This window comes from Hypanus sabinus, chromosome 13 (assembly GCF_030144855.1).
Source record: "Hypanus sabinus isolate sHypSab1 chromosome 13, sHypSab1.hap1, whole genome shotgun sequence".
Taxonomy (NCBI): Eukaryota; Metazoa; Chordata; class Chondrichthyes; order Myliobatiformes; family Dasyatidae; genus Hypanus; species Hypanus sabinus.
Genome location: NC_082718.1, coordinates 23316871 through 23334983, shown reverse-complemented (window position 1 = coordinate 23334983; position 18113 = coordinate 23316871). Strand labels below are relative to the sequence as shown.

The 18113-nt window shown below is 38.0% G+C and overlaps 1 protein-coding gene across 2 annotated transcripts; it reads right to left on the bottom strand.

The window, feature by feature from the left end:
- Positions 1-657: 657 nt before the first annotated feature.
- On the bottom strand, positions 658-18028 carry atp5f1c (ATP synthase F1 subunit gamma). 2 transcript variants are annotated; one of them, XM_059987334.1, is made up of 9 exons: positions 17904-18028; positions 14383-14417; positions 12995-13126; positions 10517-10721; positions 9449-9592; positions 7015-7079; positions 4958-5113; positions 2958-3054; positions 658-802 (listed from the first exon to the last, which is right to left on the bottom strand). In XM_059987334.1, the coding sequence occupies exons 1-9, from the start codon at positions 17942-17944 to the stop codon at positions 799-801; spliced, it is 879 nt and encodes a 292-aa protein (XP_059843317.1). In that variant the 5' UTR covers positions 17945-18028; the 3' UTR covers positions 658-798. The 2 variants fall into 2 exon arrangements, with proteins under 2 accessions (XP_059843317.1, XP_059843318.1); XM_059987335.1 differs by lacking the exon at positions 658-802 and having other exon boundaries at positions 2954-3054.
- Positions 18029-18113: the final 85 nt, after the last annotated feature.

Genomic DNA, 18113 nt, shown 5'->3' with positions numbered 1-18113 from the left:
CTTTTTGCACTAATTTTTAGAATATTTATGTAATTATTTTTTAATGTATTGCACTGTACTACTGCTGTAAAACAAATTTGACGTCAGTGATAATAAAACTGCTTCTGATTTGCTGCAGACTCCTCTAGTTGATTCCACTGTCACACTTCACTGCGCACGTTAAGACTTCCTCCAGTTGATTCCCTGCGGATTATTGCATACTCCCGGTTTCCCCTTTTCCTTACTCCCTCTCTCTGTGGAGCACCCATATGTGTGCCACAAATAGTCCTTGAAAAAATCAGTTTTAACCAAAAGGATGTACTGTAACTACCTCCAGCATGGGTGAAAATAACTAAACAACTGAGTCCAAGAACCAGTGTAAAACTTCTTTTGAATCCTCCACCGGTATCGTACAACCTGAATACCATGTGGGTAAATGATCCTTCCTTTTGATTTTCCTTGAAGCAAGTATTCCCTGAGCACATGCTTCTAAAATACGGATTCACTGAGTAAGTGACCATGAGTGTTAAGAAAAATGCAGTTTATTGAGGTATCAACAATTACGTTTCATGAAAAATCAGTGGGCTAATCTCAGTCAGACTCTTGGTAATGATTTATGTAATGCTACTCTCAAAGAAAACTATCTACCTGTTAGCAATGAAAGATATAATACAAAAATGAGTCATTCACTGTCAGGTTTTATTGTATCATAATTTACAAACTTTAGATTTCCACAAATTCAGTAGAAATTCCATATCATAATCTTCCAACAGGGGGGCTTTCATTCTTTTTCATTTAGGTCTTTCCGGATCGTCATTGTTACCTGAAAATTCAACAATGCAAACCTCGTAAGATTATTTCCTGCCTGAAGACAAAATGTGTTTTCAAACTTTATAGCTTCCCCCCCCCAGTCTAGGCAGATCAAAAATTTAATCACTTCAATACCATTTAAAATAAATATTTATTTTACCATCCAAAATGTGATCTGCCTTTTGTGCCTTAGCACTTCTAATTGCACTGCTAATTAATTTACAACTACAATTGTAATAAAGTTTGATTATTCTTTTTCTATCTACCATAGCTTGAATTCCTAGAAGCATAACTATCACACACATTACTACCAATTGTATAATTAACACAGCAGGTTTTTTTCTTTTAGGTGTACTAAAAATAACAATTAGCAAGAATAAACCATTACCTCTATGGATTATATGTTGCTACAAGTTTAAAAACTCCTTGAAATCATAGAAACAAAAAAACAGTAATGATTCATGAAGTTATACATGCAATGCAGTTGTGACAATAGCTAAATTAAGCTCAAAGTAGGAGATACTAAACGCGGTGTGCAAAGCTCTACGAAAATTGAAGATGCAGACAAAACAGCTCAAAAATAATATTTACATTGCATTAATTACAATAACTACCTTTTCTTCAGTGCATCTCTTGGTGCACTGAAATTGGTTGTTTCAATTTCTATAGGAATTGATTAGTTTGGTTTGGGGGGGGGGGTCTGCCGCAGAAACAAGTAGATCTGGAATAGGGTAGTTGAGAGTCTAGCAGCAGGCACCAGGGCCCAGGAGTGAGAAGGCTCACTTAAAATACACTGTCATCAAATGAACCTGTCCATTGCGATAGAGGACAGACAATGCAAGGTTCATGATAAGCAATTTAATTAGGGTATTATATCTAGGTGTGTAATTTAATCGCAGCAGTGTTCATTCAGCATAATTATAATAAGGTACAAATAACCTTTAACTGAATGTAATTGAATGCCACACAAATCTCAAGTGATGAATTAACATATAGAGTTAACATAACCAGATGGGGGCACATAATAAGCAGACACACACCAAGGTAAACTACTAAGAATGATGTAAAATAGAGTTAGATGCCGGATTCAATTAATTGTGTAAATGTGAATATATCTGAGACGAGGAAAGGGAAAGCAACTTAATTGGTAAAATTTAAATAGACTGAGAAGCAGAATTCCTACATGATCAAAACATTCAAGATTATGAAAGGTGTTCTAAGAACATTTCTTCCGAAGAACACAAGAGAATGTGAAAAGAGAGAGAGAGAGAGAAATCAGCCACAAAAAGAACATTGTAGAAATTATTTTGTGCCTGGAATCCCAGGCACAAAACAATCTTAAGTTGCAAATTCTTGTTTCAAAGAAAATAGGCATTTGGAAAGGAGTATTAAATATAAACACAAGAGATTCTGCAAATGCTGAAAATCCAGAGCAATATGCACAAAGTGCTGGAGGAATTCAACAGATCAGGCAACATCTATGAAATAAATGAACAGTCGATGATTCTGGTCGACATCCTTTGCCAATACTGGAAAGGAAGGGAGAACATGCCAGAATAAAAAGGTGGAGGAGGGGTAAGAAGAGCTTTTTATTTTGATGTATTCACTCTTCCTTTCCAGTCCTGACCAAGAGTCTTGGACCAAATCGTCAACTGGGTAGTCGAGATCTGCCTGATGCTGCCTGACCTGCTGACTTCCTGCAGGTAGTGGCACAATGGTGGTTCTTGGTTCTTGCAAGAAAAACACAAATTCCATTAAGTGAAATTTCTGGCTGTACATTTTTATCGTAAATTTCTGTAATCTTATGGAAGAGTTAAAATACACTCACTTTGGACCAAAAATAGTTGCCATTATTTTACTGTAATGCAACGTAAGTTTGATTTTTTTTTTAATGACCTAACTGGCTAATGAAGTGGCTACGACTATCTGACTTATACGACAATAATTATTTTGCAAGGCCTGAGGTATTTAAGACAATCAAGGTCTAACAAAGTTCGTGGCCTAAAATTTAATTTAATTATTCTGAAATAAAACCTTTACATTCTAGGATCTAGATTTGACCTACAGCCTTGATTTGATTTTTCAGTATATATTTCTTCTTGGTTCTTTAGTTTATTATTTTTTTCCACTATACAATAATTCACAACCATGTTCAGCACAATACTTACAGAGCAGCAGCACCAGAGATAATCTCAATAAGTTCCTTGGTAATGACAGCCTGGCGAGTGCGGTTGTATGTCAATGTTAGCTTGTCAATGATTTCAGCTAAAATAAAGAATATAATAGGTCACATTATTTCCTTTATCCCTTTATCAATTCATTATCCAACATTTGGAACTCTGCTTTTTTTTTACAATAAATAATATTCAAAGATAAAATTAAAAGATTAACTTTATCACATGTACATTGAAACATACAGTGAAATGTATCATTGATGTCAAATCAAATCAGGGAGGATTGTGCAGGTAGTCCACGAATGTTGTCATACTTCCATTGACAACACAGTATGCATACAACTTACTAACTCTAAATGTACACTTTAGAATATGGTAGAAACTCATGGGATCATGGGCTGACTGTTCAAACTTACAAACATTAGCATGAACTTGAACCCTGATTGGTGATTGCTGGCACGTATAGCAATGCACAAACTGTTACATGCTGCCTTATATTCTGCATTTTATATTAAAAAAAACACTTATCAACCAACAGTGACAAGTTACTTGAAACTATTTGCTTTCACATTAAATCTGTTCAAACATTACCCCTCTCTGGAAAGTCAACATTTGAGACAAATGATCATTTGCAAACACATCTCATCCAAGCTGCAGGACAAGGAGATAGATAAAATGCCAGATTAAACTACTGCGTGAAGGCGGTGAGGCAGATTAAAAGCGCAAGGGTTCTAAGAGTTGAATAGATGGCTTTTCATTCCTCCAAGTTTCCCATCCTGGTGACAAGTACCTCTCCTCTACTCAGAATTACAGAGGCAAAGCATGTGGAGGGGACAGGGAGGAGAGGAGTAATTGTAGAGTAAGGTGGGGTCAAGGGATAACAATCTTCAAAGATATAACCCAGGGTACCAGAGTTTTGACAGTTGAACCAGCCTATTTTGAAATATAACATCATACATATTTATTTAGAGCTACAGCATTGAATAGGCCCTTCTGGCCCTTCAAGCTGTGATACCCAGCAACCTCTGATTAAACCCAACCTAATCACAGAACTTACAATGATCAATTAACCTATCGGTACATCTTTGGACTGTGGGAGGAAACCGGAGCTTCCAGAGAAAACCCATGCATTCCATGGAGAGGATATACAGACTCCTTACCAAGAATGCTGGGATTGAACTTGAAACTCTGATGTCCTGAGCTGTAATAGCGTCGCACTAACTGCTACGCTACCACGGCACTCTGGTGTTAAAGAATGAATGCAATGCTGAACTTGGATGCAGGATTGCATTGGACAGCAATGATTGGGCACAGTTAGAGATGCCCAATGAGAATAAGTAGTACAGGAATATTTTGGACTTATATTGGACTTCTCAAATTTAAATACACAATTTAGAAAAGTTTAGAAACAAAATGAATATCTACCTTAACACAACACAGTCAACATGTGGAACAAAAGAAAAGCAATCCAAACCACCATGAGATGCAAGACTAGAATCATCCTCCAACCTACTTCTTCAGAAACTCCATTCTACTGAGGAGATCCAAGTCTTTCTTGTCACAAAGCAGTATGAACACGGCAAGGTCAGAAAGATACTCTCCCTCTTCACCAGAATTAACTTTCAATGCTTCTGAAGGTACAGATTTTTTTTTTCTTGGATATGTCTGTGTTGGCTCTGCCTGCTTTTTTGTGTCATACAAAGGTCATGCAGGCATTCAGACTGCACAAATCACTAGTCAATCATGGTCCGCCCTAACCCATGCCCTCTCAGAATGTTCACAAATTACTGAATCAAAAAGGACAGCTTGTTTCTTCTTTTTAAATCCAGGAACCTCAGGATGAATTGTAATGCTCCTTATGTCACCTGTCCAGAACGGTTAATTTGCTGCACACCAGGTACCCGGAATGTGAATCTTCATTTGCCATAACAGCTCATCTTTTCAGTAGATAAGTATGTTAAACTAAACCATCTAAATTGATGCAACTTTCATACCGGCATTCTTGCTGGCACTATCCATGGCAGTCATCCTGGCACTCTGCTCACTTGTAGTGGACTCCTTTAACCCGAAGTAAATGATGTTCACCAGAGAGAACTCTTGGTAGTTCCGCAGAACGTCAGCATCAATGTCATCATAAACACTCATGTTCTCTAGAAATGTAATTAAAATATAGTTAATAGCCAGGTTATTTCCACTGCGTACAAGTAAAATAACACTCCATAATCTGAAAAAATTTCCATCATATTCCACATTGTGTAATATATCTCTCATGGATCCCAACACACAAAATTTAAGTATAATTAAACACATTTAGGCTTTATGATCATGTGTTTGTCATGGCTGGGCTGGGTGAGGAAGCCCCTCATTTGTTGTAGTAATGTACCACTTCAGGGGGACACATTGCTATTGATTTAAATAATGTAATTTAACATGAAATGCACTGCTATAAATGTAAGAATAAAAAGGCATTATATAGTTAATTCTTGTAAATACTTTTTATTATGAAATTCAACAATCAGTTCCACTATGCATAAACATACATAATTAAAAATTAATAAATTTAAAGGAAATAATTGCCAAATGAACAGGTCACTATTTATCATAAAAAGTAAACTTTCTCTAAATTGTGAAAGATATTCAAAAGAACTGCATCTTACATTTGGCATCAAGAAACTTGGTGCATGGAAGATTCATGAAAGAGTGACTAGCTCTCTTAATAGCTTATAACCTATGCTTCCTTGGGCCTAGATGATAACCCAGTATTCCAACAATTTTTAATGGGATCTCAACTTAGTACACAGGATCAGAAAAGATTACGATTTCCAACATATTATCAATTACCCAATGAGGGGCCTAATAGATACAGGTGGCCCCTGTTTTTCGAACATTCACTTTATGACAACTCACGGTTACGAAAGACCTATATTAGTACCTGTTTTCGCTAACCATAGAGAATTTTCGCTTTTATGAAAAAAGACGCCCACTTTATTTGTGTTTACCCTGAAAAGACTAGCATGACCGTGAAGCCTTGTGCAGACAGTTGTGTGCGCATGCATATACGAGCGCACACATGTACATGCCGATTTTTTTTCTCCATATCGATTTTGGCTCGCTGTCTTCCCAAATTTGATAAGTGAAACTACACCATACATACAATATTTCTACTTTATATAGGCTGTATAATTATCATATCATTCCTGCTTTTACTATATGTTCGTGTTATTTTAGGTTTCGTGTGTTATTTGTTATGATTTGGTAGGTTATTTTTTGGGTCTGGGAATGCTCAAAACCTTTTCCATATAAATTATTGGTAATTGCTTCTTCGCTTTACGACGTTTCTGCTTACAAACAGTTTCATAGGAGTGTTATACCTTCAGATAGCGGGGGAAACCTGTATTTACCGATTCTTCCAATACTCAACGATTCTAGAACTCCTATGAACAGACCGTGTTATGGGTATCACACTGTCAGCCTCCACCAATCAAAGGAATAAATGTGTACCTACTCACTGTAAACTGAGTCACACAGCACAAATCATTCAGAATGGGAGACACAGGACCTGAACAGTTTGAAATTTAAACAGGAAGAATGGTACATGCTTTGTCAACAGAATCTGCGCCAAAGTAATAGATATGAAACTCAAATGGCTAGGCATAGATCAAGTGGATAGCTAGAGACCTTTTGCCAGGATGAAAATTGCTAATACGAGTGGACGTAATTTCTTAAGGTATGGGGGATGTCATGGTTAACAGAGTGGTGGGTGTGTGGAATGCCCTGCCAGGGGAAGTAGAAGAGGCAAATACACATAAACTGTTAGAAAGGCACATGATAATAGAAAAATGGAGAGAAGGGTTAGACTGAGCTTAGAGTAAGTTAAAAGATCCTATATTGTGGGGACCGTTCCATGCAATAATGTTCTATACTCTATGACTTTTTAATGCAGTACAAATTGAGATATCATGCCTCTTCTCTCCGCTTCAATTATTTTTTTTTTTATAAACTTGTAATAGTAAATTCATTTAATTATTTTGTAGGCAGCACATTTACTCACCAGAACCTGACAGAGTGTCGAAGGAGAACACTGGCTGCGCTTCAGTCCTGTATGCAATCACAGATCTAAAAATAAAATAATTAAATCGTGACAATATTCAAGGTAAGAATAATGGGCAATCTTTAGAGGATTGCTTAGCTAAGTGCATTGACATTGCCTGTTCCTGAAAGCAAGTAAAGGTTCTTCAATGGCCAAGTTCAGCACCATAGTCTGTCTTACAAGTCAGTTTTGAATAGTACATAAGAATGAGTAACCTCATGTTGCTTTCATGTTAATGCTTTCTCGTTAGAGCTGAATGTTTTTTGTTTTACATTCAGACACTTTGTACAGTATGGTGGACCCCATATATAAGATTGATTCTTGACCTCACAACCTACTTTGTCATGCCTGCACTGCACTTTCGCTGTAACATCAGTTTCTGTTCCACAAACATGAGATTCTGTGGATGCTGGAAGTCTAGAGTGACACACATAAAATGAAGGAACTCAGCTGGCCAGGCAGCATCTATGGAAGAGTAAACAGTCCATATTTCGAGCCAAGACCTTTCATCAGGACTGGAATGCACTAGTTTCTGTTATTGCTTTTCCCTTCTACTTGTGAAAGGATCTGAATGGCTAGCATGCAAAAACAAATGATTTTCACTGTAACAATAATAAACCAATTATCCCATTGCTCAGATGCTGAAGGAGACAGTGAGTTAGAATTTTTCTTGAATATAATTGAAGCAAGCCATGTGCCTGCAAATATTATCAGCAAGGCAAGTCCTCGGAGAGCTCTGGTAACAATTATGAGGCTAATTGGATACCTGCATTGAGTTACAATGAAGTGAAATTTCACAAACACAGTCTGAAACTTAGTTGAGAGAGGGGCAGGAATGGGTGATTAATGCACCAGGTTTTCCATTAGGCCATATGATACAGGAGCAGAATTAGGCCATTTGACCCATCAAGTCTCTACTGACATTTCTTCATGACTGATCCATTTTTTTTCTCAGCCCCAAACTCCTGGCTTTCCCTCCTGCTGCCCCCATATCCCTTCATGCCCTGATCAATCAAGAATCTATCAACCTCTGCCTTAAGTATACATAAAGACTTGGCCTCCACAGCTGCCTGTGGCAAGGAATTCCACAGATTCACTGCTCACTGGCTAAAGAAATTCCTCATCTCTATTCTAAAAGGACACCCCTTTATTCTAAGGCTCTGGTCTTAGAAGTTTTAGAAAAGGTAGGAGATGGTGGTAAGGTTACACTAGTAATTAGAGATAATATCACAGCTACATTTTGGAGAGACAATGTAAGGGTCAGAATCCATATGGGTGGAACTCAGTAACAAGAAAGGTGCGATCACACTGAGGGGACTGTACTACAGAGCCACGGGGACATTTGAGACACATGCAATCAGATTAAGGAAATGTGCAAAAATAATAGGGCTGTTGTCATGGGGGCACTTCAACTTCCCTAATATAAACTGGGACTTTCTTAGTGTGTAGGTGAATGGCAGAAAGTAAGGAGGTTGATGAGAATGCAGGGAGAATTAAAAAATAAAAACATGATTTTGTTAAGTGTATTCTGGAACATCTCTTAAATCAAAATACTGTATGGACAGTCGAATGAGAGGAGGAGCCATACTGGACCTGGTGTTGGGTAATGAGCCTGGCCAGATGACTGACCTTTCAGTGGACGAACAGTTAAGCAACAATGACCACAACTCCTTAACTTTCAGGATAGCTATAACAAGGGTTATAACATGGTCCTCGTGAGAAGAGTTTTAAATTGGAGTAGGGCAAATTATGCAAGCATTAGGCAGGAACCAATAAGTTTTAATTGGGAACAACTTTTCTCTGGCAAGTCCACATTAGACATGAGGAGGGTGTTTAAAGATCAATGGCACAGAGTATAGGAAAGGCATGTTCCTATTAGAAGGAAGGATGGGGATGGAAAAATGAGAGTAGTTTGTATGTCTAGAGAGGTGGGGATCTTTGATGATAGATGTTGAGGCAGTGCTACTACTGCTAGAGGTCTACAAGATTATGAAACATAGATAGAGAGGACAGGGAGTATCTGTTTCCCTGGATTGAAATACCTAATACCAGAAGGCATCCATAGAAGGTGAGAGGGGATAGGTTCGAGGGGGATATGAGGGACAAGTTCTTTTACTCCGTGTTGTAGATGTCTGGAATGCGCTACCTGATACGGAGGTGGAGGCAAATATGTTAGTAGAAGCTTAGCATGGAGGTAAGGAAGATGGAGGGATATGAACATGGTGTAGGTAGGAGGATTAATGTCTGGTTGTTTTTGACTTGCTTTATAGCTAGTTTGGCAAAACATTGTGGGCCAAATGGCCTGCCTCTGTTCTGTACTGTTCTACAAGCAAGGTACAGGTTTTGAGGCAGAAATTTAAAAATAGCATTTATACATTCACTCTGAGAAACTTACTTAAATCTGTTGAAAATAATAGAGCCTTTATCAAACTCAAAGCCTGAGTTGAGGAGCTCAGTAGCAATGAATGAAGCATCACCAAATGTTGGTGGTTTCCGGCCCACTTCCTTAAACATCAACAGGAGGTTATCTCCATAATTTCTGCAATTTAAAACAAAATCCAGGTCATACACACACAGAACTCAACAGGTCAGACAGTATCTATGGAAATTAATAAACAGTTAATGATTCGGGCCAAGACCTTTCTTCAGAACTGGAAAGGAAGGAAGCAGACAGCAGAATGAAAAGGTGGAGGGAGAGAAAGGAGGATGAGCTGGAAGGTAATAGGTGAAGCCAGGTGGATGGGAAAGTTAGAAGTCTGGCAGCTCATACAATTATATGCTAACTACTCAATACTTTTTGAATTTGGTTTTACAACTTATATAAATCTTTAGCCTACTGTAATTGAAGATTGTTACCACTATCAGTGAAACTGTACCTTACAAAAAAGAGTAAATTAACTCAAAATTATTTTACAGGTAGTCCTTGTTTGTTTCAATAACGACAATGCCCATTCAGATATATAATTAATGTTTTGTAAGAAATCTTAAAGATCGCCCCAATTCTTCACTCTGAAAATATGAATACTCAATCTTCAGTTTAAATTTGGGGAGCGTAATGTACTGAATATCGATCCAACAAGTAATATCTGTCCAACACAGGAACTTGCATGGGCCAAATGCAGACAAATAGGTCTAGCTCAGGTTGGCACCTTGATTGCCATCAATCAGTTGGGCTGAAGATCCTGTTTCTGCACTGTATATCAGGGCAGAAATCAAAGAAACCCAACACAGGTCTTAAAGTGATACTCTGGAAAATAAGTATTTAAACTATTCACATTTTATTACTTTGTTAAAGAGTACAGTAAAGCACTTAGGATGACAAACTAATATCTCTACTAAAATAACACTGAAATCAAATTTAATAAACATTTATACCAAAAGACCAGCATAATGTGCTTTTAGCTAAAACACTACCAACTTCATATTTTTTAAGGATGTATTTTCAAAGCCACGATATACTTACCTATACAGCAGTGCTCTTAGCTTGTCCCCAATAGTAGCCACCTTGATCTCTTTACCTGCAGAAGTCAATTCCTGTATTTGATTCCTTATGCTTTTAGCAACATTACTGTGGATCCCACCACATAGACCACGGTCAGAGGATACTCCAATAATCAGGTGTCTGGCTTGGTTTTCAGGAGGTTGAATTTCTGCTTTCTCATACAGAGCTTGGGAGAAATAGAGCCAGTGTTAAAAGGTTGCATCTATGCAGTGCTGTATAAAAACAGTTGTAAGTTGCTTCTGGTGATAAGATCAATTATTTAAATCATCAAGCTTGCAAGCCAGTAAGATCCTATAAATTGCTCTATAATGGGAAAAAAAAAGACATTGGGTAAGCTGAGGACCTACCAGCCATAGACTCCAGTTTCAAGTCTTGTAGTAAGAGAAATAGCAAGCATGCACAGCTACAAGGTATTTCTCAAGATGCACATACATGCCACAAAAAAAATCTCTCAATGCTTGCGGGGATTAGCTTACCAAGACTGAGACACATAATTAAATTTTAAAAAAATCCAGCCAGGAGAACTTTGTTTGATCATCAGTTTCAATGCTCTGAATGTCCTTAAATAACTGGCAAACCACTTACAATGACTCTACTCCCAATGGAATGGCAATGGAATACTACACTTCTTAATGATGCTCTTATAGGTGGAAATCTGTTAGCTTTCCTACCCAGCCTTTATGTGGTTGATATTTAGTTCCCTCTGAAATAGCTGAGCAACCCATTCAGCTGTCACCACATCCTTCTCAAGGGCAATTAAGGATGAACAGTAGGCATTGCCTATGTTATAGCCACATCCTACTAGATAACAATCCATTCAATCATATGTGCATCTCACATTGCTGCCCAAGTGCTTTGTTTACTCTCAGCAGCAGAATCCTTTCCTGCTTGCTTTCTGTGACATGGATCCCACTCACACTCACACCGGACTTCGAGGTGAGTGGTCCTAGGTACAAATCCAGCCGGCTCCTTGCAAGCTTTTCATCTGTGCTGGGTTAAGCGTTGAGTGAGTAATGGCCTCATAAAAAACAGACAAATGCTAAGGTTGCTGGCTGACTTGCCACAAAGGCATGGAGAGCAATGACAATACTCTTGACTGAACTTAACATGAGTAGGTTTGAGAGAAAGTTTTAAATGAATGGAACTATTATCCAAAACATCTTTGCCCATTTGACTGCTAGTTTCCTGATTGTGCTGGCATGCTTGATATCTCTGCTTTATTCAGATCCATTATATAATATTATTATATAACATACCTGGAGCACAAAATGTGCTAGAAATCACAAAAAAGGCAGTGAGAATCTCCCAAATGATGCAGACTGGATTGTGCAGCAAAAGAACTTCATTTGTATTACGAGTCACTGTTTACAGGAGCTGCCCAAGTTATAATCACCTGTTTTATACAGCTGATACACATGAACAACAATTTAGGAGACTTGGGGGATGGATTTGCCAGCTGCTGCATGCACCTTCTGCCATGTGGAAATTCAATTTGTAGCAATGTCTTAATAGTTGAGTTGGACACTCCAGTTTAACTTCGTTTTGGCCTTGGCTTGTCCATGTTTTTGTTTAAATATATTGCCAGGCAACTGGATTTCCAATGTGAACTGTCTGAGTTGTGAACAGCTCTCAGTAAAGAAAACCTGTCATAACCATAGAATGGCCTATAATTATCCACTTATATAATCTACCCCTTTCCTATTGGACTAATGAGAAGTTAATAGTCGCTTTCAAATTAATGAAATTCTTTAAGGTGTTGCATTAGCAAACCAATTTATTTTAGTTCTGACAGCAAAAAGGCATAATAGAATCTGGATTCTTCTCCCTTTCCTTCCAGCTCTAATGAAGAGCCCCAGCCTGAAAAAGTTGACCATTTATTCATCTCCATAGATCTTGTCAATGTGCTGAGTTCCTCCAGCATTTTGGGTTTGCTGCTTTTATGTTCATAGAATCAAGGAGCACAGCAGCACAGAAAGGGGCCTTTTGGCTCATCTAGTCCATGCCAAATTGTTATTCTGACTAGTCCTATTGACCTGCACCTGGACATAGCACTCCATACCACTCCCATCCATGTACTAATCTAAAATTCTCTCAAATATTGCAACCGAACCCACATCCACCACTTCAGCTTGCAGCTTGTTCCACACTTGTACCACCCTGAGCAAAGAAGTTCTTCCTCAGGTTCCCCTTAAACATTTCACCTTTCACCCTAAACCTATGGCATTCAGTTCTAGTCTCACTCAACCTCAGTGGAAAAAGCTTGCAGTGAATAAGACCACAGATTTGTGCTTGTCTCCTGCCCCTCAAAATACTACATACATGGCAATTCTGCAAAAAATATTCAGCTGAATGTTATCTGCCACAGAGGTTAAGTCTATGACTCTGAAGACAATCTCTTCCACAACTCAAAAGTGAAATTACATGCTGCAGTTATCATACCAAGAGCTCCTGTTCCATAAACTCTTGCTGGCTTCAGTTCCCTCTCAGCTCTTGCATATTTTGCTGCAGCCACCATTTTCATGGACTGGGTGATCTTTTGGATATTCTTGATAGACTTCAAGCGCCTGGTAACTGAAAACAGACAAATATATTACCAGATAGTTTTTATATTGAGACTACTATGCATTATTAACTGTAATAGCTTTTTTAATGAAATTTTGCCAGAAATTTCTTTTGTCTTACTCACAAAACTACACAACTAGACTGCAGTGAAAATATATTTAAACTGAGCAAATTTGAGATTTGCAATCAGATTATGCTTTTGTAAAGAAAAGTATGCAGTATACCACTGATATACCAGAAACCTACATTCTTTTTAAAAATAGAAAATAACCTCATTCACGTCCCAATACAAAATATTTGTTTTGAATGTAAGGTATGTTCATTTATTTTTGGTAAAATTTATTAGAAGAGAGCCAACCATGTCATTAATATCTTTAACCGTATTGTAAAGCTTAAAGATTGCAGATAAAGATAAAAGATAAATGTATTTGTCACACGTGGATCAAAATATACAGTGAAGTGTGCCATTTGCGTCAATGACTAACAAATGACAACACCTGTGGGCTGCCTCCAGCACAATCCTTAGACCGATAGTCCGAGGATTTTGCTGGGCACAGCCCACAAGTGTCACCATGCTTCCAGTGCCAACATAGCATGGCCGCAATTTAATAACCCTAACCTGAATATCTTTGGAATGTGGGAGGAAACCTGAGCACCCAAAGGAAACCCATATGGTCATGGGGAGAATGCACAAACACCGGTGAGAATTGAACCCCAATCAGGATCGCTGGCACTATAAAGCTTTACTCTAATCCTACGCTACCACGCTGTCCAGTGAGATATACTGAAGCCACAATTTACATGTCCAAGATTCATGAGTAATGCTTATATCATTTTAGAACCAAGATGATCCTGGATGCTGGAGATATGAAAGGTGACAGAAAGTGGTGAAAAATAGGGAAAGCAACTTAATACCTTCAGTTCAGAAGGAAGATCAGCAACCTGAAGTATCAAGTGATTCCTTCTCTGTTGAAATATTAACTGATTCGATCACCAATGTTGTTATCTGTTGTATTTCAGATTTTTACTTAACAAAGTTTGCCTTTTCAACAACATGATCTCGCTCAGTATGAAATTCCAATCTGACACCCAACTTTACCAGTTACATTGCTCATCAAGCAAGGTGTCAATGCAGAAACCTTTAAGCATTACATTTCAGGAATCTTAAAATCTTTGAAAGCTCAAGTATATTACTCCGATGTACACCTGCATCTTACAAATCATTAGTAAAGCAATATTCCGTCATAGAAAAATATGATACTTACTATCCTTCAGAGTTGCCATGTTTCGGACTTGACCCCTGTAACATAACAGAATAGATATTAGCATAAAACTTAAAATAAAACATTCAAGCCTGGAGTTATATGTGTATTTGTAGTAAGATAAAGAGGGTAATTTTGCAATAACATTAACTGGTCTTGTGCTCATGGGGATCATTGAGATCTAAAAGATCCATGTTTATACCTGAAAAATCTAGCAAAAGGCCAACAGAAAGCAATTTATCTGCTGGCAATCCTGACTTTGAGGATGCAATAAAAAAGTTGCCTCCATGTAAAATAAGAGGCATAATGTTTAATGGCGCTGTAATGTATTGATTATGACATAGGTATATTTTGTATAAAATGCAAGTTACATGAGGAGACATCTGTGCTGGAAGAATTCATTCTGTCAAGCAGCTCTGTGGAAAGAGAAAACAGTTAATGCTCTGAGTCAGGAATATTCCCTCAGAACTGAGGAAGAATTCCGGGAAAGCTGTAAGGACATTAAGTTTGCAGTGGTGGTGTGGTGCAAGACAACAGTTCATACAGAGATTGGTAAGGAGCATGGATACTGACTACTAGCATTACAAATGGCGGCAATAAATGGTCATCAGGAGAATAACAGGCAATGATGAGTGAGCAGTTTAAGTTTAGTAGAAATATTCGATGTTCATGGCAGAAGGTTGTGAAGTGCCTCAATGGAACAATAGTGACAAAGAAGTGACTAAAAAACTTACAGAAGCATTGTTGAGAAGTTGTTCAGTCTAGCTAGTTGGGGAAGTTTATGGGCTTGTAAATTATGTTTCTATCTAGTCCTGAGATAAAGATATAGAACGGGAAAGAAAAGTGTCAGAGATGGATAACAGAAACATGAGAACAGGATGGAAATTGGCAGCAAAAGTAATCTTTTTTTGTGTTCTTTCTGGGTGCAGGATATACCACCAATGCAAATGCCCAGTGTAATGGAGAAAGAATTGAAAGAGTGGGCCCAAAAAAATCTGGAGCAAGGACTCCAATAAGGCAGCAGGCATTGTTAAGACCCAAGGGACTGCTGTAGCAACTTTTCACCTGAAGAAAGTGAGTGTTAAGTCAAAGGAGAAGTAGCGAAGTGTGAGGATGAGTTTGATAATCAAATGAGTGCACAGAAGTAAGGGAAGCAGTTAGGCCTCTGTTCAAGAAAGAAATGAAGCCCCCCCCCACCCCCTGCAAACCTTCCTGATGGTGGTGGAAACAAAGGGATTAAGAGTCCACGGTGAGCAGCCCAGGCTACTGGTAATCCATCATCTACATATGAAATTGACCAGATAGACAGTTGCTTCTTTGGATATTTTAAAACAAGTATGTGCACATTGAAGTACGAAGTATTTTCAACCAAACATATTTGCAGTAACTTTCTTTTCAACTGCAATCTTTAGTCTCAACAGAAAAAGCATGTAAACGAGAACTCTTACACCCAATATCTATTACTGATCTTCAAAGTGAAAACATTATCATTGTTGAGAACAATTACTGTTAGTCATCTATTATCCAATTTTAAAGCAGATCTCCGACACATTTTCAATTTTTGCAATGATATTGAATGATTTTTTTTGTTAAAAATAACAAATGCAACAAAGGATCCATCAGTGACCTACTTCTACATGCACAAAATTTTACAGCACAGAAGATCATTGTGGTTTATACCATCTGACAGAGAAAGCATTCCACCTGATCTCTCATCCAAGCTCTTAGTCTTTCAACTCTTAAGAGTTACTCTAAGAAATAAGTATTACTCAAGTGGCCTGTTCTGCTGGTCTGAATTTTTTTCCCAAAAAAGTAAATGATTTCTGTTACACAATTTCAAAGTTATATTTTGGCTAATTATTCTCTACTAGCAGAATTGCAAAATAACACCTAGTTTTATCTATAATTGCACTTACCTCAATATTTTGCATCAAATTAGTGGATTTAAAAAAATTTGAGAGCTTACATCTGCAACCCAAATGAAGCAAAGATCTCTGCAGAACTGCTTTAAGATGAAGACATATGCAGTCTAACTAATAGTATATACTGATGTTCATTTTATTTATCCAATCAAGATTTCTTGAATCTCCCAAATTGCCCTGCATGTAGAAGTTTCCTGGCCATTTGAGAAGACAATTATAATTCAACCACTTGTGTAATTTCCACACTAGGTATGGGCAACAGGTTGCTTTCTCTGAAGAGCAATTCAGATGCTTTGTAGTTACCATTATTGATACACACTTTCAGTTCTTTATTTATTGAATTACTTGAATTTAAATGCCCCTACTTTCACGATGGGATCTGAATTCATGCCCACTGATTGGTTAAGAGTTTTGGCCATTGATTGTTCTTGCAACTTAACCCCATATTACTCTACTTAACTCTAAGAACAGAATGCAAAATATTATAAGATGGGAACAAACCCTTTGGCCCATATCAAAATAAGAATCAGAAGCAGGTTTATTATTACCAGCATGTGATGAGAAATTTGTTAACTTAGCAGCAGTAGTACATGACAATACATAATCTAGCAAAGAGAGAAAAAATAAATAAAACATAATAATAAATAAACAAGTAAATCAATTATGAAATTGAATATTTAAAAAAACATGCAAAAAACAGATACTGTATATTAAAAAAAAGTGAGGTAGCTTCCAAAGCTTCAATGTCCATTTAGGATTCGGATGGTAGAGGGGAAGAAGCTGTTCCTGAATCGCTTAGTATGTCCCTTCAGGCTTCTGTACCTCCTACCTGATGGTAACAGTGAGAAATGGGCATGTTCTGGGTGCTGGAGGTCCTTAATAATGGACACTGCCTTTCTGATATGTCTGGGCTAACCAATTTAGACTCACCCTATGCCTGCACATGAGCTATATCCCTTCAACCCCTATTTATCTACGTGCCTATCTAATAAATAAACATCATCATAGCTGCTCTGACCTGGCAGCAGGGCCCAGTCACCTACCACACTGTGAAAAAAAAACTTGTCCTGGAAATAAATTTCCCTCCTTTCACCTTAAACCTATGCCCTCTTATATCGGACCATTTCCATCTTGAGGAATAGGAACTCTATCTATGCCCCTCATAATTTAAAATGCTATATCGGCTTTTCCTTCTCTCAATACATAATAAATTGATTAGAGTCCCAGATAAAAGGTCTTTCTTCCTTCAGACACCGCCAGATATGCTGAACACTACTTAATTTTGATGCTTTTCATATTTATTTACCTTTTCTTTGGAAACCAGATACATCCTAAGGAAGACCTTCCCAGTCAAGACTGGAAAGGGAGATTGCAGCAAACAAAATCTGAGTGGAAAATTGAAGTAAACGAGCTTAAACAGCAAGCAGACCTCCTATTCCACCATCCTTCCTCACAGGCCTAGTTACCCGATTCACCCTGCCTGCGGTCAGCTAACTTCACAATTAAAATGAACACACAGCAGCACACCATTTAGAAGCAAAGAGAGAGATGGAAAACGCGACGATTTGCACGGACAGACCGAGCTAGCCTTGTGCAATTTACCATTGGGGCACAAAAACCAGGACGCCTGTTCTGGTGAACATGGTGAATCCGCCACCGCTGAAGGTCAGCCCGCAGCAAACGCGCCTGCGTCGTACACCGTTCCCACGTCCCGGCACCCGTCCTCGCCGCAATGCCCTCCGGGAATTGTAGTGTCCGCACATTCTGTTGCGCTTCAATTGAATTAGGTGTCAACTACAACTCCCAGAAACG